The following is a 22998-nucleotide window of genomic DNA, read 5'->3' as shown; positions in this document are numbered from 1 at the left end:
GTCCCATTTGTTTATTTTTGCTTTTATTTCCAATATTCTGGGAGGTGGGTCATAGAGGATCCTGCTGTGATGTATGTCAGAGAGTGTTTTGCCTATGTTCTCCTCGAGGAGTTTTATAGTTTCTGGTCTTACATTTAGATCTTTAATCCATTTTGAGTTTATTTTTGTGTATGGTGTTAGAAAGTGTTCTAGTTTCATTCTTTTACAAGTGGTTGACCAGATTTCCCAGCACCACTTGTTAAAGAGATTGTCTTTAATCCATTGTATATTCTTGCCTCCTTTGTCAAAGATAAGGTGTCCATATGTGCGTGGATTTATCTCTGGGCTTTCTATTTTGTTCCATTGATCTATATTTCTGTCTTTGTGCCAGTACCATACTGTCTTGATAACTGTTGGCTTTGTAGTAGAGCCTGAAGTCAGGTAGGTTGATTCCTCCAGTTCCATTCTTCTTTCTCGATAGCTTTGGCTATTCGAGGTTTTTTGTATTTCCATAAAAATTGTGAAATTATTTGTTCGAGCTCTCCGAAGAATACTGTTGGTAGCTTGATAGGGATTGCTCAATGGCCATGAATTTGAGCAAACTCCAGGAGACAGTGAAGGACAGGGAAACCTGGCTTGCTACAGCCCATGGGGTCACAAGGAGTTGGACATGACTGAGTGACTGAACAGCAATACTATACCCGGAAAGACTATTTAGAATTGCAGGAGAAATAATTTCTCAGATAAGCAAAAACTAAAGAAATACAGCAATACTAAAACTATCCTAAAAGAGATATTGAAAAGTCATCTCTAAATAGAAAAGAAGCAGGAAGATATAGGAAGGAGGAAATCACAATTGAAAAGTAAATCACTTAAATTAGTGAGAATACAGGTCAAAAAAACAAACAAACAAAAAACCCTATTTGTGAAAGCAATGATAAACACAAGGAGCAACAAAAAGATAAACATGGAGATATAAAGGGACATTAAAATCATATTATGTGGGGAAAAGTGTGAAAGTGTTAGTTTCTCAGTCATGTCTGACTTTTTGCAAACCTATGAACTGTAGTCTGCCAGGCTCCTCTGTCCATGGACTTCTCCAGGCAAGAATACCAGAGTGGGTTTCCATTCTCTTCTCCAAGGGATCTTCCCAACCTAAAGATCGAACTTGGGTCTCCCAAACTGCAGGAAGATTCTTTACAATCTGAGCCACCAAGAAGCCCAAATATGTGGGGAAGGAGAATAAGAAATGCAAATCCTGTTTCTTTTAGGCTCACTTGTTCAGTTGCGCTGTGGGGAGGGAGGGAGGGAGGGATGCTGCAAACAAATAACACTGGCGTGCGCTCGCAGTGCCTCAGCCACACTGGGTCTGCCCCCCCCCGCTCACGGCGCATGTAGCCTCCCTGCCCACACTGCTCGGGCTCTAGGTTGTTCCTCCGGGAATCATCCGAGGCCGGCCCCGGGCTGCCTGCACTTCCCAGGTCCAAGCCGCTCAGGTTCAGGCACTCGGGTAGTTCTCAGAGGCACAGACTCTCCGTTGGGCCTGCGTTTTGTGCCCTTCCCAGATCCGAGCAGCTCAGATGATGAGGTGTTTGGCGCGCGCGATTGCTGCGACTTATCGTCTCTCTGCCACTCAGTTATCTGGCGCACCTTCTCAGGCAGATGTTGACCATCCAGACCCCCAAGAAGTTTTAGTTAGCAAAGAAGCCTGCTTACAGTTTAATAGATAATGTCTCTCTGGGGCTGCGATTGCCCCCTTCCAGCTCTGGCTGCCTGTCACTGGAGGGGGAAGGTCTGCAGCCGGCTATCTCTGTTCAGGCCTTTGTTCCATGTGCAGACCTGGCGGTGTCTTAGGTTAGGGCTGGCTTTTCGCATGGTAGATATCCCACAGTCTGGTTTGCTAGCCCAAATTATTTCGCTCAGATAGCGCTCAGGGTATTCAGGCCAGGTTCTTACTCTAAGAGATGCAGCGCGCGCGCGCGCCTCCCTGCCCAGCCCCCGCTCACTAATGGCGTGTGCAGGCGTCTGCGCTGCTTCTCCGCTGGGGGAGTTAACGTAGGGCTCGCAATCTGCGAGTTTTAATTGTTTATTTATTTTTTCTCCCTGTTTTGTTGCCCTCTGTGCTTCCAAAGCTCGGCACAGATTCGGCAGTGAGAATGTTTCCTGGTGTTTGGAAACTTCTCTCTTTTTCTCCCTTCCAGGGACGGAACTCCGTCCCTCCCTCTTTTGTCTCTTTTTTTTGTCTTTTATATTTTTTCCTACCTCCTTTCGAAGACTTAGGTTGCTTTTCTGGGTGCCTGATGTCCTCTGCCAGCATTCAGAAGTTGTTTTGTGGAATTTACTCGAAGTTTAAATGCTCTTTTGATGAATTTGTGGGGGAGAAAGTGTTCTCCCCGTCCTACTCCTCCGCCATCTTGGCTCCTCCCCCAAATTCTGTTTCTTATTTTTAGAATGTGTTTGAGCCTATCTGACTAACAGTCTAAAGCAAGCAGATATGTAAAGGGGTTAACATACTTGAAAAACAGGGCAACGACAAGTCAAAAGCATACAATAGAATCACACACACACAAAAAAGAAGAGAATAAAATAAGCATAAAATAAAGTTAAATCATTAAAACATGGAAGGGAAAACAAAAATAAAAAGAAAGGAACAAAGAAGAAGTAAAGAATCAACTGGAAAACAAGGTTTGAAATAGAAATAAATACATATGTATCAATAATTGCCTTAAATGTCAGTGGGTGCAGAATCAAAACACACACAGTGGCCAACTGCATTATAAACAAGAACCTGGACTCAGGGAACTAAAACAGGGGCTCTGTGACAATATAGAAGGGTGGGATGGGGAGGAAGGTTCTGGAGGGAGGGGACACTGGTGTACCTATGGCTGATTCTTGTTGATGTATGACAGGAAACCACAAAATTGTGTAAAGGAATTATCCTTCAATTAAAAAAAAAATTTAAAAAATTTGGGGAAAAAAATACCAAGAGACCTAAAAGAGACCCATGCTGCCTACAATACTCAAATTAGGCAAAGGATACATACAGATTGAAAGTGTGGAGATGAAAAAAGATATTTCATGCAAACAGAAATGACAGGAGAGGAGAAATTGCAATACTGTACTCATGGAAAAGAAATGCAAAAAAGCAGAATGGCTGTCTGGAGATGCCTTACAAATAGCTATGAAAAGAAGAGAAGTGAAAAGCAAAGGAGAAAAGGAAAAATATAAGTATATAAGTATATGAATGCAGAGTTCCAAAGAATAGCAAGAAGAGATAAGAAAGCCTTCCTCAGAGATCAATGTAAAGAAATAGAGGAAAACAACAGAATGGAAAAGACTAGAGATCTCTTCAAGAAAATTAGAGATACCAAGGGAACATTTCATGCAAAGATGGGCTCGATAAAGGACAGAAATGGTATGGACCTAACAGAAGCATAACATATTAAGAAGAGGTGACAAGAATACACAGAAGAACTGTACAAAAAAGGTCTTCATGACCAAGATAATCATGATGGTGTGATCACTCACCTAGAGCCAGACATCCTGGAATGTGAAGTCAAGTGGGCCTTAGAAAGTATCACTACGAACAAAGCTAGTGGAGGTGATGGAATTCCAGTTGAGCTATTTCAAATCCTGGAAGATGATGCTGTGAAAGTGTTGCACTCAATATGCCAACAAATTAGGAAAACTCAGCAGTGGCCACAGGACTGGAAAAGGTCAGTTTTCAATCCAATCCCAAAGACAGACAATGTCAAAGAATGCTCAAACTACTGCACAATTGCACTCATCTTACACGCTACTAAAGTAATGATCAAAATTCTCCAAGCCAGGCTTCAGCAATATGTGAACTGTGAACTTCCTGATGTTCAAGCTGGTTTTCGAAAAGGCAGAGGAACCAGAGATCAAATGGCCAACATCCACTGGATCATTGGAAAAGCAAGAGAGTTCCAGAAAAAAATCTATTTCTGCTTCATTGACTATGCCAAAGCCTTTGACTGTGTGGATCACAATAAACTGCAGAAAATTCTTTAAGTGATGGGAATACCAGACCACCTAACCTGCCTCTTGAGAAACCTATATGCAGGTCAGGAAGCAACAGTTAGAACTGGACATGGAACAACAGACTGGTTCCAAATAGGAAAAGGAGTACGTCAAGGCTGTATATTGTCACCCTGTTTATTTAACTTATATGCAAAGTACATCATGAGAAACGTTGGGATGGAAGAAGCACAATCTGGAATCAAGATTTCCAGGAGAAATATCAATAATTTCAGATATGCAGATGACACTACCCTTAAGGCAGAAAGTGAAGAGGAACTAAAAAGCCTCTTGGTGAAAGTGAAGAGGACAGTGAAAAAGTTGGCTTAAAGCTTAACATTCAGAAAACTAAGATCATGGCATCTGGTCCAATCACTTCATGGGAAATAGATGGGGAAAGAGTGGAAGCAGTGTCAGACTTTTTTTTTTTTCTTTTTTTTTTTTTTTTTTTGCGCCAAAATCACTGCAGATGGTGACTGCAGCCATGAACGTAAAAGACGCTTACTCCTTGGAAGGAAAGCTATGTCCAACCTAGATAGCATATTCAAAAGCAGAGACGTTACTTTGCCAACAAAGGTCCGTGTAGTCAAGGCTATGGTTTTACCAGTGGTCATGTATGGATGTGAGAATTGGACTGTGAAGAAAGCTGAGCACGGAAGAATTGATGATTTTGAACTGTGGTGTTGGAGAAGACTCTTGAGAGTCCATTGGACTGCAAGGAGATCCAACCTGTCCATTCTAAAGGAGATCGGTCCTGGATGTTCTTTGGAAGGAATGATACTAAAGCTGAAACTCCAATACTTTGGCCACCTCATGCCAAGAGTTGTCTCATTGGTAACGACTCTGATGCTGGGAGGGATTGGGGGCAGGAGAAGGGGATGACATAGGATGAGATGGCTGGATGGCATCACCGATTCAATGGACATGAGTTTGAGTGAACTCTGGGAGTTGGAGATGGACAGGGAGGCCTGGCATGCTGCGATTCATGGGATCGCAAAGAGTCAGACACGACTAAGTGACTGAACTGAATTGAACTCATCAAAAAAATAAAAAGTCTTTAAAGAAAAGGCTATAAAGAAGGACGTTATATAATGATTAAAAGGTCAATACAAAAAGAGGATTTTACATTCATCAACATATATGCACCTATAGGAGCACCAAAATACATAAAACAAATACTAACATACATAACAAGAGAAAGCAATAAGAATACAATAATAATAGAAGACATTAACACCCATTCACATCAACGCACATATCTTCCATACAGAGAATCAATATGGCAACAGAGGTCCTAAATGATACAATAGAAGAATTAGACTTAATTGATAATTTAAGAACACTACATCAAAAAAACAAAAAAAAAAAAACCAAAAAAAAAAAAAAAACCCAAGGTATACATTCTTATCAAGCAGACACAGAACATTCTCTAGGATTTACCACACAGATCAAATTGCCAACATCCACCGGATCACGGAAAAAGCAAGAGAGTTCCAGAAAAACATCTATTTCTGCTTTATTGACTATGCCAAAGCCTTTGACTGTGTGGATCACAATAAACTGTGGAAAATTTTGAAAGAGATGCGAATACCAGACCACCAGACCTGCCTCTTGAGAAATCTGTATGCAGATCAGGAAGCAACAGTTAGAACTGGACATGGAACAGACTGGTTCCAAATAGGGAAAGGAGTACGTCAAGGCTGTATATTATCACCCTGCTTGTTTAACTTCTATACAGAGTACATCATGAGAAACGCTGGACTGGAAGAAACACAAGCTGGAATCAAGATTGCCAGGAGAAATATCAATAACCTCAGATATGCAGATGACACCACCCTTATGGCAGAAAGTGAAGAGGAACTCAAAAGCCTCTTGGTGAAAGTGAAAGTGGAGAGTGAAAAAGTTGTCTTAAAGCTCAACATTCAGAAAACGAAGATCATGGCATCTGGTCCCATCACTTAATGGGAAATAGATGGGGAAAGGTGGAAACAGTGTCAGACTTTATTTTTCTGGGCGCCAAAATCACTGCAGATGGTGACTGCAGCCATGAAATTAAAAGACGCTTACTCCTTGGAAGGAAAGCTATGTCCAACCTAGATAGCATATTCAAAAGCAGAGACATTACTTTGCCAACAAAGGTCAGTCTAGTCAAGGCTATGGTTTTTCCAGTGGTCATATATGAATGTGAGAGTTGGACTGTGAAGAAGGCTAAGCGCCGAAGAATTGATGCTTTTGAACTGTGGTGTTGGAGAAGACTCTTGAGAGTCCCTTGGACTGCAAGGAGATCCAACCAGTCCATTCTGAAGATCAGCCCTGGGATTTCTTTGGAAGGAATGATGCTAAAGCTGAAACTCCAGTTCTTTGGCCACCTCATGCGAAGAGTTGACTCATTGGCAAAGACTCTGATGCTGGGAGGGATTGGGGGCAGGAGGAGAAGGGGACGGCAGGGGATGAGATGGCTGGATGGCATCACTGACTGGATGGACGTGAGTCTGAGTGAACTATGGAGAACAGTGTGGAGATTCCTTAAAAAACTGGAAATAGAACTGCCATATGACCCAGCAATCCCACTGCTGGGCACACACACCAAGGAAACCAGAATTGAAAGAGACACATGTACCCCAATGTTCATCACAGCACTGTTTATAATTGCCAGGACATGGAAGCAACCTAGATGTTCCATCAGCAGACAAATGGATAAGAAAGCTGTGGTACATATACACAATGGAATATTACTCAGCCATTAAAAAGAATGCATTTGAATCAGTTCTAATGAGGTGGATGAAACTGGAGCCTATTATACAGAGTGAAGTAAGTCGGAAAGCAAAACACCAATACCGTCTACTAATGCATATATATGGAATTTAGAAAGATGGTAATGATAATCCTGTATGCAAGACAGAAAAAGATGTATAGAACAGTCTTTTGGACTCTGTAGGAGAGGGCAAGGGTGGGATGACTTGGGAGAATGGCATTGAAACATGTATATTATCATATGTGAAATGAATCACCAGTCCAGGTTCAATGCATGATACAGTGTACCTGGGGCTCATGCACTGGGATGATCCAGAGGGATGGGTTGGGGAGAAAATTGAGAGGGGGCTTCAGGAATGGGAGCACATGTACACCCGTGGCAGATTCATGTCAATGTATGGCAAAACCAATACAATATGGTAAAGTAATTAGCCTCCAATTAAAATAAATAAATTTATATTAAAAAAAGACGAGAGTGACAAAGAGATGGAAGAAATTATTACAGATTTTATAATTCAAAATAAGGAGAGATTCTTTAAAAATTTTATTTATGAGGAACTTTTAATATAGGTTAATAAGTTGTTTGCTTTTAAAGACAAGGAATTGAAAGAGCATGACCTAAAAGCCATGTTATTCATGCAAAATTTCTGCAAGCTAACTGAGTGTTTAAGAGGTTTTTAAGATGTTGCAAGATCTCGAAAATGATTGTTTAGAAAAGTTTTCTCACAAGCAGCCAAATAAAAACCCTTAATTGAAAACTTAAATCTTTGGTTAAAAGGTATAATAACAAATTATTTTAAAATGTCTGTTTGCAAGAATTAATATGCATAAGGATATTTTGTGTTTTGTGCACAAATCTAAAGTATCACTTTTATTGGCATTGTGATTAAATTGTAAAAAATCAATAATCCTAAAGTGGTACGAATTAAGTTGTTTTAACTACTAATTTTATATTTCAGCATAACCCCACAGGAGCAAAAGTGTGAACTTTTAAGTTCCAAAACGATGGCAGCAACCAGACAAAAAATTGTTGTGGTGAAATAAGTATAACACGCTTGTCAGGGCAGCAAAAGAGACTCAGACATAAAGAACAGACTTTTGGACCCAGTGGAAGAAGGTGAGGGTAGGATGATTTGAGAAAATAGCATCAAAAAATATACATTACCTTATGTAAAATATATGACAGTGGGAGTTCAATGCATGAAGCAGGGCACCCAAAACCAATGCATTGGGACAACTTAAAGAGATTGGGTGGGGAGGGACTGGGAGGGATTCAGGATGGGGGTGGGGGGACACATGTATACCTATGGTGATTCATGTCGATATATGGCAAAGGTCCATCTAGTCAAGGCTATGGTTTTTCCTGTGGTCATGTATGGATGTGAGAGTTGGACTGTCAAGAAGGCTGAGTGCCGAAGAATTGATGCTTTTGAACTGTGGTGTTGGAGAAGACTCTTGAGAGTCCCTTGGACTGCAAGGAGATCCAACCAGTCCATTCTGAAGGAGATCAGCCCTGGGATTTCTTTGGAAGGAATCCTGCTGAAGCTGAAACTCCAGTACTTTGGCCACCTCATGCGAAGAGTTGACTCATTGGAAAAGACTCTGATGCTGGGAGGGATTGGGGGCAGGAGGAGAAGGGGACGACAGAGGATGAGATGGCTGGATGGCATCACTGACTCAATGGACGTGAGACTGAATGAACTCCAGGAGTTGGTGATGGACAGGGAGGCCTGGCGTGCTGCGATTCATGGGGTCTCAAAGATTCGGACATGACTGACCGACTGAACTGAACCGAACTGAATGGCAAAAACCATCACAATGTTGTAAAGTAAATATACTTTAATTAAAATAAATAAATTAACTTTTAAAAAATTAAGCAAAATAATACAGGTTAAAATATTTTTAAATATTTGAAGATAAAACACAATTTAAATAACTAAAATTTGGTGGTAGAAAGGAAAAAAGGAAACTATGTTTTCAATGTTTATAATGTGGAGTCAATAATAACAAAATAAACTATTCCTAGAAGAAATGAAAGCAACACACATACAATAGTGAACAACAACAACAACAAAATACAGACTGCAAACTTTTTAAAGGTTAAAAAAAAAAAAAAAACACTTAAAACTGAAAGCATAACATAAAAGAACTCACGTAAAATATGACCTATAAGGGCTAAGACTAAACTCAGAGCTAAACCTAACTACTTACCATTGTAGGAGACACATCTACAATCTGATATTTAAAGACAGTGAAAGACATATCAGGCAAATGAAAACAAAGTGAAAACAGAGGACTCGATTTTAGTCTTGAACTAGCTTAGATTCAGGCAAGAAACATTAAAAATATCAAAGAAAGGCACCTCAAAAATTGTGGAAAATATAATTCTTAGTGAAAACCCAAATCATGAATATTTGTGGACTGAAAAATCACTGCATCAAAATTATCAAAACAAAAATGACAAGAACTAAAAAGTGAAACATGGTACAAGGTGAGACTAATTCACCTAAGTCCAAGTCACATCAAAGGAACCAAAATAAAGAAGGATAGAGAAAACCTAAGTAATTAAATTAATAACTCAATCTAATTACAAATTAAACTCTGTATCTTGGATTCCCTGGTAGCGCAGTGCATAAGAATCTGCCTACCAAAGCAGGGGACACAGGTTTGATCCCTGATCTGGGAAGATTCCATATGCCACAGAGTAACTAAGCCATGTTCCACAACTGCTGAGCCTGTCCTCTGCAGCCTATGAGCCACATATACTGAGCCCACATACTGTGACTACTGATGCTCAAAACCCTAGAGCTTGTGTTCCATAACAAGAGAAGCCACTGAGAATGAGAAGCAAGCATACTGCAATGAAGAGTAGCCTCCGCTCACTACAACTAGAGAAAGCCTGCATGCAGCAATGAAGACACAGCACAGTCAGAAACAGAGTTAAAATAGTTCATCTTTTTAAATGCTCAAGAACATTCACAAAAATTATCTATATACTAGAACACGAAAAATTATTAACAAATACATTTTCTGGGTGAAAATAGTACAGATAACTTTTTTTAATCACAAAGCAATGAAATGAGTAAAATAAAGAGTAAATTAGAAAACAAATCAACATTAAAAAATCCTCTATACCCAGGAAATTTTAATGACCTCCTTCTCAAATAATTCTTGGACCAAAGAGGAAATGACCAAAATTATAGAAATCTATAAATAAAAACCTAACTATAATGAAAGGGCTACACACCAGCCCATAGGATATAACTAGAACAGTATGCAGAGAGAAGTTCACAGCCTTAAAATGTTTATATTAATAAATAAGAAAAAATAAAAATAAACACATTCAAGAAGTGAGAAGTGACAACAAAATAAACCAAAGGGAGGGTGGAATTTTTAAAGATAAAAAGCAGAAAGTGATAGATTATATTAAAAAAAAATACAAATAGTAAGTGAATGTGGGAGCTGCTTCTTTGATGGAAAAAAGCACCAAACTGTAACAGTTAATTAGAAGGGAAAATGAGGAGTAGGGAATAGAGAAATCATAAATATTATGTAGCCATTACAAAGAATAACTATGCACTGATATAATCTGAGGTATTATATTAAATGAAAACAACAAGGAACAGCCACCATTTGTGCTTAAAAACAGGAAGGGCATATCTGCACAAGTTCTTCCTGATGCACAAAACACTCAACAGAACAGCCAACAGTGGAGCTGGGGCTCCACCTGGGGAGGAGCTGTGTGATGACAGGAGTGGAGAGTGATTTACTTTTCATTCATAAATTTTAAAGAATTTATTTTTAAAGCTGAAGTTTTAAAATTTTATAGCATTAGATGTATCATCTCTTTAAAAGCTAATTATTAAAAATACATTTTATTTATTTTGAGTCTCTAAAGCTACTCAGAAGAACTGTAGGTGCATTTTCCTATTATTGGGAAGTAAGGGTTCACTCTAAGCCTTTTAAAAAAATAATCCCAGTTTTATACTGTAAAACACTCTATATTCTCAAAGCACCAAAGCATCTGCTCTTTCATCTGATCCTTGTGTAGAATAACTGTGAAGAAGCCAGGCAGGGATGTAATCTCTGCTTTACATACAGGTGAGGATCTGAGGCTCAGAGACCTTGGGGGACACAAGGCCACATGGCTGCCAAGTGCCAACTCCATTTATTCAAATTGACTCAGGCTCCTAGATCCAAGATGAGGGTTTCATAACTTTTGGGTTGTATCTGGTGATAACACAAATAGAAAAAATGACCCCTCTGTTACACATTGGAAACAAAGAAAATTCAAAAAATCTCAATCAGGTCTGCTTCATCACAGAAGAAAATGAATGACAACTTTCATCCTTTGTTATGAGCTGAATCCTGTCCCCTCAAATTTTATATGTAGAAGCCCCAACCTTCCCCCATGCACGGAATCTCAGAATGTGACTCCATATTGAGACAGTGTCTTTAAAGAGACAATAAAGTTTAAAATGCAGTCATATAGGCAGGTCCTAATATAATCTGACTGACCTCATAGAAAGAAGAGATTAGGACACAGGCACACACAGAGGAAAGACCACATGAGGACACAGAGAGAAGATGGCGTCTCCAAGCCAAGAAGAGAGACCTCAGAGGAAACCACCCTACTGACACTGTGACCTCAGACTTGCAGTCTCCAAGGCTGTGAAGTAGTACATTTATGTTGTTTAACTCTATTATTCTTTGGTGCTTTCCCACTCCAGTGTTCTTGCCTGGAGAATCCCAGGGACAGGGGAGCCTGATGGGCTGCCGTCTCTGGGGTCGCACAGAGTCGGACACAACTGAAGTGACTTAGCAGCAGCAGCAGCAGCATGGCAGCTCTAGCAAACTAATGAACCCTGCAGCTTTATATTTCTAGAAAGTACTTTCTCTACTGTTTTATGGATCATCTAAAAGGGTCAGTCAGACAGTTATTGAGCTTGCCTGCACCAACATTTTCAGAGAAGCAACTACATGGTCAAGAAAACGTGATTTGGAAGCACCTTCTCCCAGATGTTGAGGTTTCTTTTCAAATGAATGAATTTTATTCTATTAGAGTGAAAAGCTTTTTGACTTAGGCTAATGTTCCCAGTGTTACAACTCTGAACCATGCATTGATATCTGATGCATGCACTTTAAAAAAAAATTGACAATCTGATAGCTTGTTCGCCTAATAAGACCAAGTATATGCAGAAAGAATATCTAAAAGATACTCAGCTGGATGGGGAAACAAGAAATGTATTTCCTTATGTTTTCTGCAGAGGTTACCTGAACCAGTGGTCGGGTTGAAATCTTTGAGAAACTAATGCTTTGCCACCCAATGAACTTGGGTGATTGACCCAACTTGGCTATCAATTAAAGAAGGAGCAGCGTTCTCAGACTCGATACAAAACACAGTACCTAGGGCAGCACCCAGCCTTTCTGCTTCCTGGACCACCTCTGTGACCTTGTGCTTAGTCACTCAGTAGTGTCCAACTCTTCATGACCCCATGGACTGTAGACCCCCAGTTCCCTCTGTCCATGGGGATTCTCCAGGCAAGAATACTGGGGTAGGTTGCCACTCCTTTCTCCAGGAGATCTCCCCAACCCAGGGGTCAAACCTAGCTCTCCCACATTGAAGGTGGATTCTTGACCATCTGAGCCACAAGGGAAGCCCTCTGTGACCTTGGTGGCTTAGTCACTAAGTCATGTTTGACTCCTGTGAGCCCATAAACTGTAGCCCACAAGGCTCTCCTGTCTCTGGGATTTCCCAGGCAAGCATACTAGAGTGGGTTGTCATCTCTTTCTCTGTGACCTTATGTGTGACCAAATCTCTTCATCCATGATGTGGATAAAAAAACAACCATCAAGAGGATTAAGTGAAATAATACATGTGAGAACTATATAAAACAATTGTGAAGAACAATACAAACATAACTTAGTGATATTGTTAAACTAGGTGCAAGATTATAGACCACAATCATGAGATTTCTATAACCCATTTCTGTTTCTGTATGTATGTTAAACTTGATTTGAAACACATACTGAAAAAACAAGTTTCTAATTCTGTAGTATCTGCTGCAAACTAGCAAAACAACTAGTTACATACATCAGTTCCATCTTCCTTCCAAAGAGTCTTAGTTTCCTCATCTGTAAAATGACCGTGGTGAACTCTGTTATTAAATATTTGGACCTCTCTAAAATTCCCTGGTCTATTTTCTCTTTACTCAATTTTGAAAAAGATAAAATGATAACACATTTTTTAAATGAAGACTGACACACAGGTGAGGACACGTCCTTTTGATGTGGAATGCGTAAGGTCAAAGGAACAAATGTTTATAAATTCCTGACTTCTTTGTGACTACTTATTCAAGGAATGACAAATGATCATCAGGCCTTAGCGGGGAAGCTCTGACTGAGAGACACTCTAGTACAGAGGTCCCCAACCTTTTTAGCACCAGGGACCAGTTTTGTGGAATACAGTTTTTCCATGGATTGGGTTGGGGGATGGTTCTGGGATGATTCAAGTGCAGTCGATTTATTATGCTCTTTATTTCTGTTTTGTGGTAATCTTAGGATATTTCACCTCAACTTTTGGGTTAAAGTTCACGCTCCTATGAGAATCCAATGCTGCCACTGATCGGACAGGAGACAGAGCTCAGGGGATATGAGAAAAAGCTACAAACACTGATGAAGCTTCGCTTGCTCACCTGCCACTTACCTCCTGCAGTACTGCCCAGTTCCTAACAGGACATAGACCAGTATTGATCTGTGGCTTAGGGGTTGGGGACCTCTGCTCTGGTAGGTAAAAACGCTCTGTGAGTTTCAGGAATTAAAAATAAGTCAGGGCTCCAAGTACAGCTTCTCTATATCTGCACACAATATAAGTACTTATGAAAAGTTCAGAACACAGACTTCTCATCCCTATACCAAGAATTGAATCCTGACGCTGCCAACTCTTCAGCCAGCTCGATGACGCTGTGAAACTTCACACCCTGTGAAAAGTGGAAGGTACTACTCTTCATCTCTAAGGAGAAGAAATGAGGTGAAGCGGTGACAGAGGAAATTTGAGCTACATTTTAGATAAATCTCTCACTTAGAAATACCATTCAGTTCAGTTCAGTCACCCAGCCGTGTCCAACTCTTTGCAATCCCATGGACTGCAGCATGCCAGGCTTCCCTATCCATCACCAATTCCTGGAGCTTGCTCAAACTCATGTCCATTGAGTTGGTGATCCATCCAACCGTCTCATCTTCTATCATCCCCTTCTCCTCTTCTCTTCAATCTTTCCCAGCATCAGGGTCATTTCCAATGAGTCAGTTCTTCACATCAGGAGGCCAAAGTACAGGAGCTTCAACTTTAGCATCAGTCCTTCCAATGAATTTTCAGGACTGATTTCCTTTAGGGTTGACTGGTTGGATTTGCTTGCAGTCCAAGGGACTCAAGAGTCATCTCCAACACCACAGTTCAAAAGCTTCAATTCTTTGGTGCTCAGCTTTCATAGCAGTCCAACTCTCACATCCATACATGACTACTGGAAAAACCATGCTTTGACTAGATGGACCTTTGTCAGCAAAGTTATGCCTCTGTTTTGTTGTTGTTGTTGTGGCATGCTTTTTTTTTTATTTTATTTTATTTTTAAACTTTACAATATTGTATTGGTTTTGCCAAATATCGAAATGAATCCACCACAGGTATACATGTGTTTCCCATCCTGAACCCTCCTCCCTCCTCCCTCTCCATACCATCCTTCTGGGTCATCCCAGTGTACCAGCCCCAAGCATCCAGTATCGTACATCGAACCTGGACTGGTGACTCATTTCATATATGATATTATACATGTTTCAATGCCATTCTCCCATATCATCCCACCCTCTCCCTCTCCCACAGAATCCAAAAGACTGTTCTATACATCAGTGTCTCTTTTGCCATCTCGTATACAGGGTTATTGTTACCATCTTTCTAAATTCCATATATATGCGTTAGTATACTGTATTGGTGTTTTTCTTTCTGGTTTACTTCACTCTGTATAATAGGTTCCAGTTTCATCCACCTCATTAGAACTGATTCAAATGTATTCTTTTTAATGGCGGAGTAATACTCCATTGTGTATATGTACCACAGCTTTCTTATCCATTCATCTGCTGATGGACATCTAGGTTGCTTCCATGTCCTGGCTATTACAAACAGTGCTGCGATGAACATTGGGGTACACGTGTCTCTTTCAATTCTGGTTTCCTCAGTGTGTATGCCCAGCAGTGGGATTGCTGGGTCATAAGGCAGTTCTATTTCCATTTTTTAAGGAATTTCCACACTGTTCTCCATAGTGGCTGTACTAGTTTGCATTCCCACCAACAGTGTAAGAGGGTTCCCTTTTCTCCACACCCTCTCCAGCATTTATTGCTTGCGACTGACTATGTCTCTGTTTTTTAATATGCTGTCTAGGTTTGTCATAGCTTTTCTTCCAAGGAGCAAGCGTCTTTTAATTTCATGGCTGCAGTCACCATCTGCAGTGATTTTGGAGCCCACTGTTTCCATTGTTTCCTCATCTATTTGTCATGAAGTGATGGGACTGGATACCATGATCTTAGTTTTCTGAATGTTGAGTTTTAAGCCAGCTTTTTCACTTTCCTCTTTCACTTTCATCAAGATGCTCTTTAGTTCTTCTCTGTTTTCTGCTATAAGGACAGTGTCATCTGCATATCTGAGGTTATTGATATTTCTCCTGGCAATCTTAATTCCAGCTTGTGCTTCATCCAGCCCAGCATTTCACATGATGTACTCTGCATATAAGTTAAATAAGCAGAGTGACAATATACAGCCTTGACGTACTTCTTTCTCAGTTTGGAACCAGTCTGGTGTTCCTCGTCCAGTTCTAACTGTTGCTTCTTGACCTGCATACAGATTTCTCAGGAGGTAATTAAGGTGGTCTGGTATTCCCATCTCTTGAAGAATTTTCCACAGTATATCTAACAGAAATACTGTGAGATACTTGGAATATGTTTTTAAGAGACATTTAAAATATTACACAAGTAAATTTATTTTTTACAAGTGAAAAATCTGGGAGATTCAAAGTATGAAGAAGTAAAAACACACCTATAATTTAATGATCAGAGATTTAGTTTCAATGGGGAAGCCTCACCACACACAGTTAGAAGCCTCAAGCCATGCATCTCAAGGGGCAAGATCACCAGAACATCATTCCCTCCTTCTATCCTTCCATCAACCCCACTCTCACCTTGTTCCAGAAAGAATTACAGGCAGCTGCATGACAATAACTAAGTTCCTTAAGCAGACCTCAGTGCAGGCATTCTTGCCATTTCTGCTTGTTTCTCGTGTCATAACCACAGAAACCAAAGGACATGAAGTCAGCAAAGCAAAAAATATCAAAACAGGAACATTTTGACTGGGATCAGGGGACCAAAATGACCAGGGATAACATCATGGAAATAGCTATCCTTAAAAAAAAAAGCAACTATATGTGACAACCATCATATAGGCACCCTAAAACTTTTCTTTAAATACACCTGCTGTCTCTTAGAAGGCAGGATGATAGTTCTTAAAAAATTAGTCTGCTATCCTACTCATTTGCTAGCAAATTAACAAATTTCTTTCCTTTATTCTTTGAAACTTGTTTTCATTATTCTCATTCAGCATTGGAAACAAAGACCAAATTTTTCAGTATGAAACCACATGACCTGAGTGTTACCCATCGAGCCCCTTCCTCACACCATGCACAGTGCTCAGTGCTTCACACACCTCATCTCTGAGAAAGTGCTCTGTAAACCTTCAGGCACCATTCAGACTACAGTGTGAAGGTATTGTGAGCTCCTGATTTGTCCTGATGACAATTTCATTTTCCATAAGCTAGAGAAAGCATGGGGGGCAAATGCACCTAACTCGAAACAACAAAGAATTAGAGAGAAAGTGACAGTATCAGGTAGGAGTTTTATTTACAGATCAGAACACAGAAGAGACCTACATTTTTCCCTGGAAGATTTTCCTAGAATCAAAATACTCCAAATTTGTTCCCTTAAACTCTCAAATTTCCTGGATATTCTTTGACAGAACTTGTATCACAAATGTGCTGAGCACCAATCAGAATGAATGTGAAAGGTCTGCAAAATGGGTGTCCTGTGCTCTGTGAGAATCTCAACCCAGAGTCTAAATGTGTGCCAAGTCCAGTCCAAAATCTCTCTCAGGTGCACATGCATGCACACATCCTGACCCCATCCCCACTGCTTCTGCAGAGTCCCAGCAGACCTGGCTTCCACCTGCAACATGTAAAGATCCATTCATGAAGCTTTGTCTCTGTAGGCTTATGATTGAAAAGGACACAGAGAGCTTGTTACTGGACCCCTGCTACCAAATCATGAGGAGTGAACTGTGGAGATAAATTTTAATTACAACTCCCCGCAGTGGGCTCACCTGTTTTGCTGTTTCAGTGAGGTCAGTGGCCTTGGCCTTGCCCAGTTGTTGCACCATCTTGTAAAACAGGCCGTTTCTATTTTGCAGCAAAACATATGGCTCATCATATTCTTCCAGTCTTCCTGAATCCAAAACCTGTTAAGCAGCAGAAGGAAACCTGTTACTACACAACATTTCACAGTAACTTATTATAACTCCAACAATATTTCAGAAAGGGGCAGGAAAGGGAGAATACAGAGAATCTATTTGGGTGGTAAGACTGGCTGGTATATAAATAGTTTGATTACTCTAGTTTACTAGTAGATCAAGCCCTAATCCAATATTTTACTATTACAATGTTATAGGAATAGAAGAAAATCAAAGTTTTAGACTAAGATTACAGGCACTTAGCAATCTATATTATTTATATTCTGCCAAAGGCATTTGGGGTTGTTATGATTAGTTAGTATTTTTAGCTTTCAGACTCTAAGATTTGAGGGTTGTTTATAGAGACAAAGCTGGGAAATTTCTTAATTCAAGAAAATCAAACTCAATTTATCTAAAAAGTACAGTTGCTGCTGCTGCTGATGCTGCTAAGTCACTTCAGTCGTGTCCGACTCTGTGCTACCCCACAGTCAGCAGCCCACCAGGCTCCCCAGTCCATGGGATTCTCCAGGCAAGAACACTGGAGTGGGTTGCCATTTCCTTCTCCATTGCGTGAAAGTGAAAAATGAAAGTGAAGTCGCTCAGTCGCCTCTGACTGGTAGCGACCCCATGGACTGCAGCCTACCAGGCTCCTCCCATCCATGGGATTTTCTAGACAAGAGTACTGGAGTGGCTTGCTATTGCGTTCTCCGAAAAAGTACAGTGGTATCATATAAATCAGACAACAGTGACCTGACAGCAAATTAACTGTCAAGTTGGTTTAAAAACACTGAGCAAAACTTGGGAAAAAAGTAAATGTTTACAGATTATGTCACCTCTTTGGGGCTGGATCCCTTGTCAGTGAGGTTAAAGTGCTTCTGAAAGTTGGTTTTGGTTGTAGTTTATTATCCTGAAAGTGAAAGCCTGACAAAAAAGAGTTGCTACATAAACAGCTTTAGTGTAATAGCTCTGCACTGAAGAAATATCTAGAAATCCAATTTTCTCTTTGAGTAAGACTAAAGAAGCAATTTTTCCAGTAGTCATGTATGCATGTGAGAGTTGGACTATAAAGAAAGCTGAGCACTGAAGAATTGATGGTTTTGAACTGTGGTGTTGGAGAAGACTCTTGAGAGTCCCTTGGATTCCCTTGGAGATCCAACCAGTCCATCCTAAAGTAGATCAGTCCTGGGTGTTCATTGGAAGGACTGATGCTGAAGCTGAAACTCCAGTACTTTGGCCACCTGATGTGAAGAGCTGACTCATTTGAAAACACCCTGATGCTGAGAAAGATTGAGGGCAGGAAAAGAAGGGGACGACAGAGGATGAGATGGTCGGATGGTGTCACTGACTCAATGGACATGAGTTTGGGTAAATTCCAGGAGTTGGTGATGGGCAGAGAGGCCTGGAGCGCTGCAGTTCATGGGGTTGCAAAGAGTCAGACACGACTGAGCGACTGAACTGAACTGAAGACTTTGTACTAGCTTTATATACAAATTAAACAAATATGCCCATAAGCATAAATATTTCCCCTACTTCCTACTGCAATTTTTATTACACTCAGGCTCAAATTATTTACTGTGTACCTCTTATATATTCACAGAAAAATAAAACAACTCTGATTTAGCTTTCAAGATTAATAAAGAGTTAAGTAACACATAGACAAAACACATTTGAGGAACACAAGAAAATTTTTCATTAATTTCTGATTTATTCAGCAAATACTTATTACACATTTAATTGCATTCCTGTCACTATGCTAGATGTTGTGGAAGAGCCAAACACAAGTAAGTCACAGCCCCTGCCTTCAGGGAGCCTGTACTGAGAGGAGAGAGAGAAGGAAATCCTCAAATGTCTACAATGCAAGAGAAAAAAAAAAAAAAAAAAAAAAACATAAAAAGGAGGTTAGTAACAGAAAAGATGACTTCTGTCAGAGGTTCTGAATATGAGCTTCAAGGAGGAGATCAGGCAATGAACTGGGCCTCAAAGAATGGATAGGCATGAACATGCAGAAGTGGGGGTGGGTGGGTGGACAATGGTCATTTCAGACACAGGGAATAACCTAGGTCAAGAGGGCTGGAGGAGAGACTGGCATCTCCTTAAGTGCAGGGTATGCAATCTCCCTTGTTTGGTGTTGCATCTCAGGCCCCTGGCATTGTATGTGACAGGTAACAGGCACTTAATACATGCTCATTGGAAGTTAAATGAAAAGGAAACTAAATTCAGGGCATGAATGAGTGACCACCCAATGGTGTAATCTGTCAAGACTATAGAATGAGATCAGGGGATTTGGAGAATGAGTCCAGCTGGCTTGAGGAATAGCTAAGGATTAGGGATGTGGACCTGGAGGACCACATGCCCAAGATTGATGACTGTGGCCAAGAGGGAGAGTGAGAGGGGAAATAAGGAAGGGACAAAGCAGGGTTGAGGACTGAAACTCATTTACACCAAATATCAGAATAAAAGAAAGAAAAAGGACAGTCAGAGAGGAGGGAGAGTCGAAAGGAGCAAGAGTTTAGTGCAGCTCAGACTCATGTCAGGCCACAAGAGCTGAGATGGGACCCAGACTGAAAAATGGCAGGAACAGAATTTTACCAACTTAGCCTTTACATTTACGGATTTGATCAAAGATTCTAGATATTTCAGAACAAATTGACATAAACAACTACAATTTTTTTGTGTATGTACATAAAAAATAGGTATAGTATTAACTTTTTATTTTAAAACCCTTTAATCTTGAAATTAAAAGTCTCCTGTAATCTCCAGGTATATCTCCACTCTTCCCGTAACTCAAGTTAAACTATAAAGTAAACCACACATTCAATTAGGTGTGATAAAAATCCCTCAACTCTCAACCCCAATGAATACCAACCTCACATTGCTTGTCATTCTCTAGAAGATTTAGAAAAAATACATTATATTATCTGAGTCAGTTATATAAGTGCAATAAAAATGTGTTTATCTGGCTTCTGTATCTGCTGATATTCCATCTAGTTGTCCTAGACATAAAATTTAAATGGGCCCAATGCAAGATAATTTAATTCATTTTTATTGGTAGGATGCCTTCAATGACAATGGGGCGGCTGCAGGGAGAGGTGGAGGGCAAGGACAGGGTGAAAGAAAAACCTGAAAAAGGGCTTGAAACAGGTAAAGTTCACAGCATCATTCACTTACTGTGAAAGAAGTGGGAACAGTATGGAAATACAATGCTGAGAGATAAGAATTAACAAAGTGACAGGTAAAGAGTAGAAGGAAAAGGTTACTTTTCCCATTAGCATTCAAGAACACAAAATGAGTGACTAAAGATGCTCCATGCTAAACATCTCTGGATTCTAAGAGTCACTGTTCTACAATCTTAGATTGTCACCCGGTCCCTCACAAACTCTGCAGGAGAAGCCTGCTTCCTACTGAGATGTTCTTGTCCTGTGACCAGCTGCACTGCTTGGAGCCTAGAGCATCCCTTTGGTTGGCAATCCCCTACTCCAGTCATCTGCCTCCACAGAGCTCACTTCTGTGCATGTTCAGCTCAGGAGAGTGAGGCTACAGGCACTGCCTCAGTTCTCACAGTCCGGTATCTATTCAGTGTCCCCACTGATGATCCCACCTGACAATGCATGGGAAAGAGGGTGGGAGGTGATTTTCTAGAAACTGCCCAAGAAGTCAAAAGCTCCATTATATCATTGGACATAAGGAATTTGAGGTATTACTGACCATTTATTCCTGATTATTACCTGTTTAGTGTGGACCATCAAAATCACTGGTTAACTCCATCTGCTGCCTCTTGTGCATTGTGCAGGCCTTCTTTACCTATTTACTTCATCACTAATCAGCATCAATTGTATACTCTGGAGTCTTGTGATGACTAGTATCTATACAGTGGGTGAAATAAGCTCATTGACCCAGACTAGGTTAGGCTGAAAATACCTTGCTTCTTTTGGACTTATTTGCTACCAAAGGTATTTCCTTTGAGGGATGATTTCCTTGTCATTTAATAAACCACAACCTAAAATCTATTGAAACTCAGCAAGCAACAGAGGAGAAGAACAAAGAGAGAGAGAGAATAGAAAGAAAAAGAGAGAAAATGAAGGGAGGAAGAAATGGAGGAGATAAAGCTAAGGAAGGAAATATTAAATTACTAAGGAAGAAAGAGCAATCAAACCTGAAAGAAAGACACTAGACAGACATCCAGAGACCAAAGTTTGGAGCTTGCTGTGTCTGCAATGCCTGGATACATTGTATAAGAGACTTGCTAGTAAAAAAATAGAGAGACTTGCTAGTTGTTCATTTACAGTCACTCAATCTCCATCTGCCTTTCTTTCTACACTTTTCATCTGTGATGCAGAGGTTGTCTCTGCAAAGGCTCTTTGGCATGCTGGCCCTTTGTGAAGTTCTGCCAGTTAGGGGGCACTAGAAGGAAGAGGAAGGTGGGAAGCAGAGCAAATGGTCTCCCTCCTTTCTGCTACTTCTGCAACATAACGCCAGCTTCTATCAGCACATGGAGAACTAGCCTCATCATGCTCACTCACAAATATGACCAGTAGCTAGACAATGACCTCCCCTTGGAGGTCGCTCAGTCATGTCAGACTCTGCGACCCCATGAATTACAGCACGCCAGGTCTCCCTGTCCATCACCAATCCGGAGTTCACTTAAACTCACGTCCATTGAGTCAGTGATGCCATCCAGCCATCTCATCCTCTGTCATCCCCTTCTCCTCCTGCCCACAATCCCTCCCAGCATCAGAGTCTTTTCCAATGAGTCAACTTTTCACATGAGGTGGCCAAAGTATTGCCGTTTCAGCTTCAGCCTCAGTCCTTCCAAAGAACACCCAGGACTGATCTCCTTTAGAATGGACTGGTTGGATCTCCTTGCAGTCCAAGGGACTCTCAAGAGTCTTCTCCAACACCACAGTTCAAAAGCATCAATTCTTCGGCGCTCAGCTTTCTTCACAGTCCAACTCTCACAATCCATACATGACCACTGGAAAAACCATAGCCTTGACTAGATGGACCTTTGTTGGCAATGTCCCTGCTTTTGAATATGCTATCTAGGTTGGTCATAACTTTCCTTCCTAGGAGTAAGCATCTTTTAATTTCTGTACTGAACTGAACTGAACTGGAGGTCTCAGCACTGACTCATAAGGCTTCTTCTCTGAGTCTTAGGTCTGCAGATCTGTCCTAAGACAGTCATTGCTTCCTAAAATTATTACCCCAGTGATTAATTTTTCCAGTCCTCCAATTCTTATGTAACAAATTTTCTTTATTAAATCCTTTCTGTTTAAATACTTTTTCTCATTAGGCCTTTTCTCCTCAACGACTCCCCTCTGACAGCACATATTGTGAATGTCCCAACAACTGGGAAATTCTGCAAGTTCAACTAACAACTGCCTGGCAGTCTAATGAAATGCTGTTTTTATTAAGGGAATACAAAAATGCTGAAAGAACTGTGACACAGTAAAAATGACTTTGTTGCACCACTCTGAAATCTGAAGTCTCATTGTGAGTTTGGAATATTTTTATGGTTGGATACCTTAAAAAAACAGCAATTCAAATAAACTTTTAAATGGAAATAGGAAATTACTGTTTCCTATTCCTAAACAATACTGGAATGTATTGTTTAATAGCACATTCTGAAACTACACTTAAGTACTTGAGTTATTGTGAAGGATGAGAGGAAAAAATAAGAATTAATTAAT

At 40.3% G+C, this 22998-nt stretch overlaps 1 protein-coding gene across 1 annotated transcript in view; it reads right to left on the bottom strand.

Annotated features, from left to right (window-relative positions):
* LOC129624636 (ATP-binding cassette sub-family C member 4-like) overlaps window positions 1–22998 on the bottom strand; it is a 364051-nt gene that overhangs the window by 4531 nt on the left and 336522 nt on the right. Inside the window, exon 38 of the mRNA XM_055542792.1 lies at window positions 17186–17320. Within this exon, the coding sequence (XP_055398767.1) occupies window positions 17186–17320 (135 nt within the window). The remainder of the gene's footprint in view (window positions 1–17185; window positions 17321–22998) is intronic.

Source organism: Bubalus kerabau, chromosome 12, assembly GCF_029407905.1.
Source record: "Bubalus kerabau isolate K-KA32 ecotype Philippines breed swamp buffalo chromosome 12, PCC_UOA_SB_1v2, whole genome shotgun sequence".
Taxonomy (NCBI): Eukaryota; Metazoa; Chordata; class Mammalia; order Artiodactyla; family Bovidae; genus Bubalus; species Bubalus kerabau.
The sequence above is the reverse complement of the archived record's forward strand: the minus strand, read 5'-3'. Positions and strand labels throughout refer to the sequence as shown.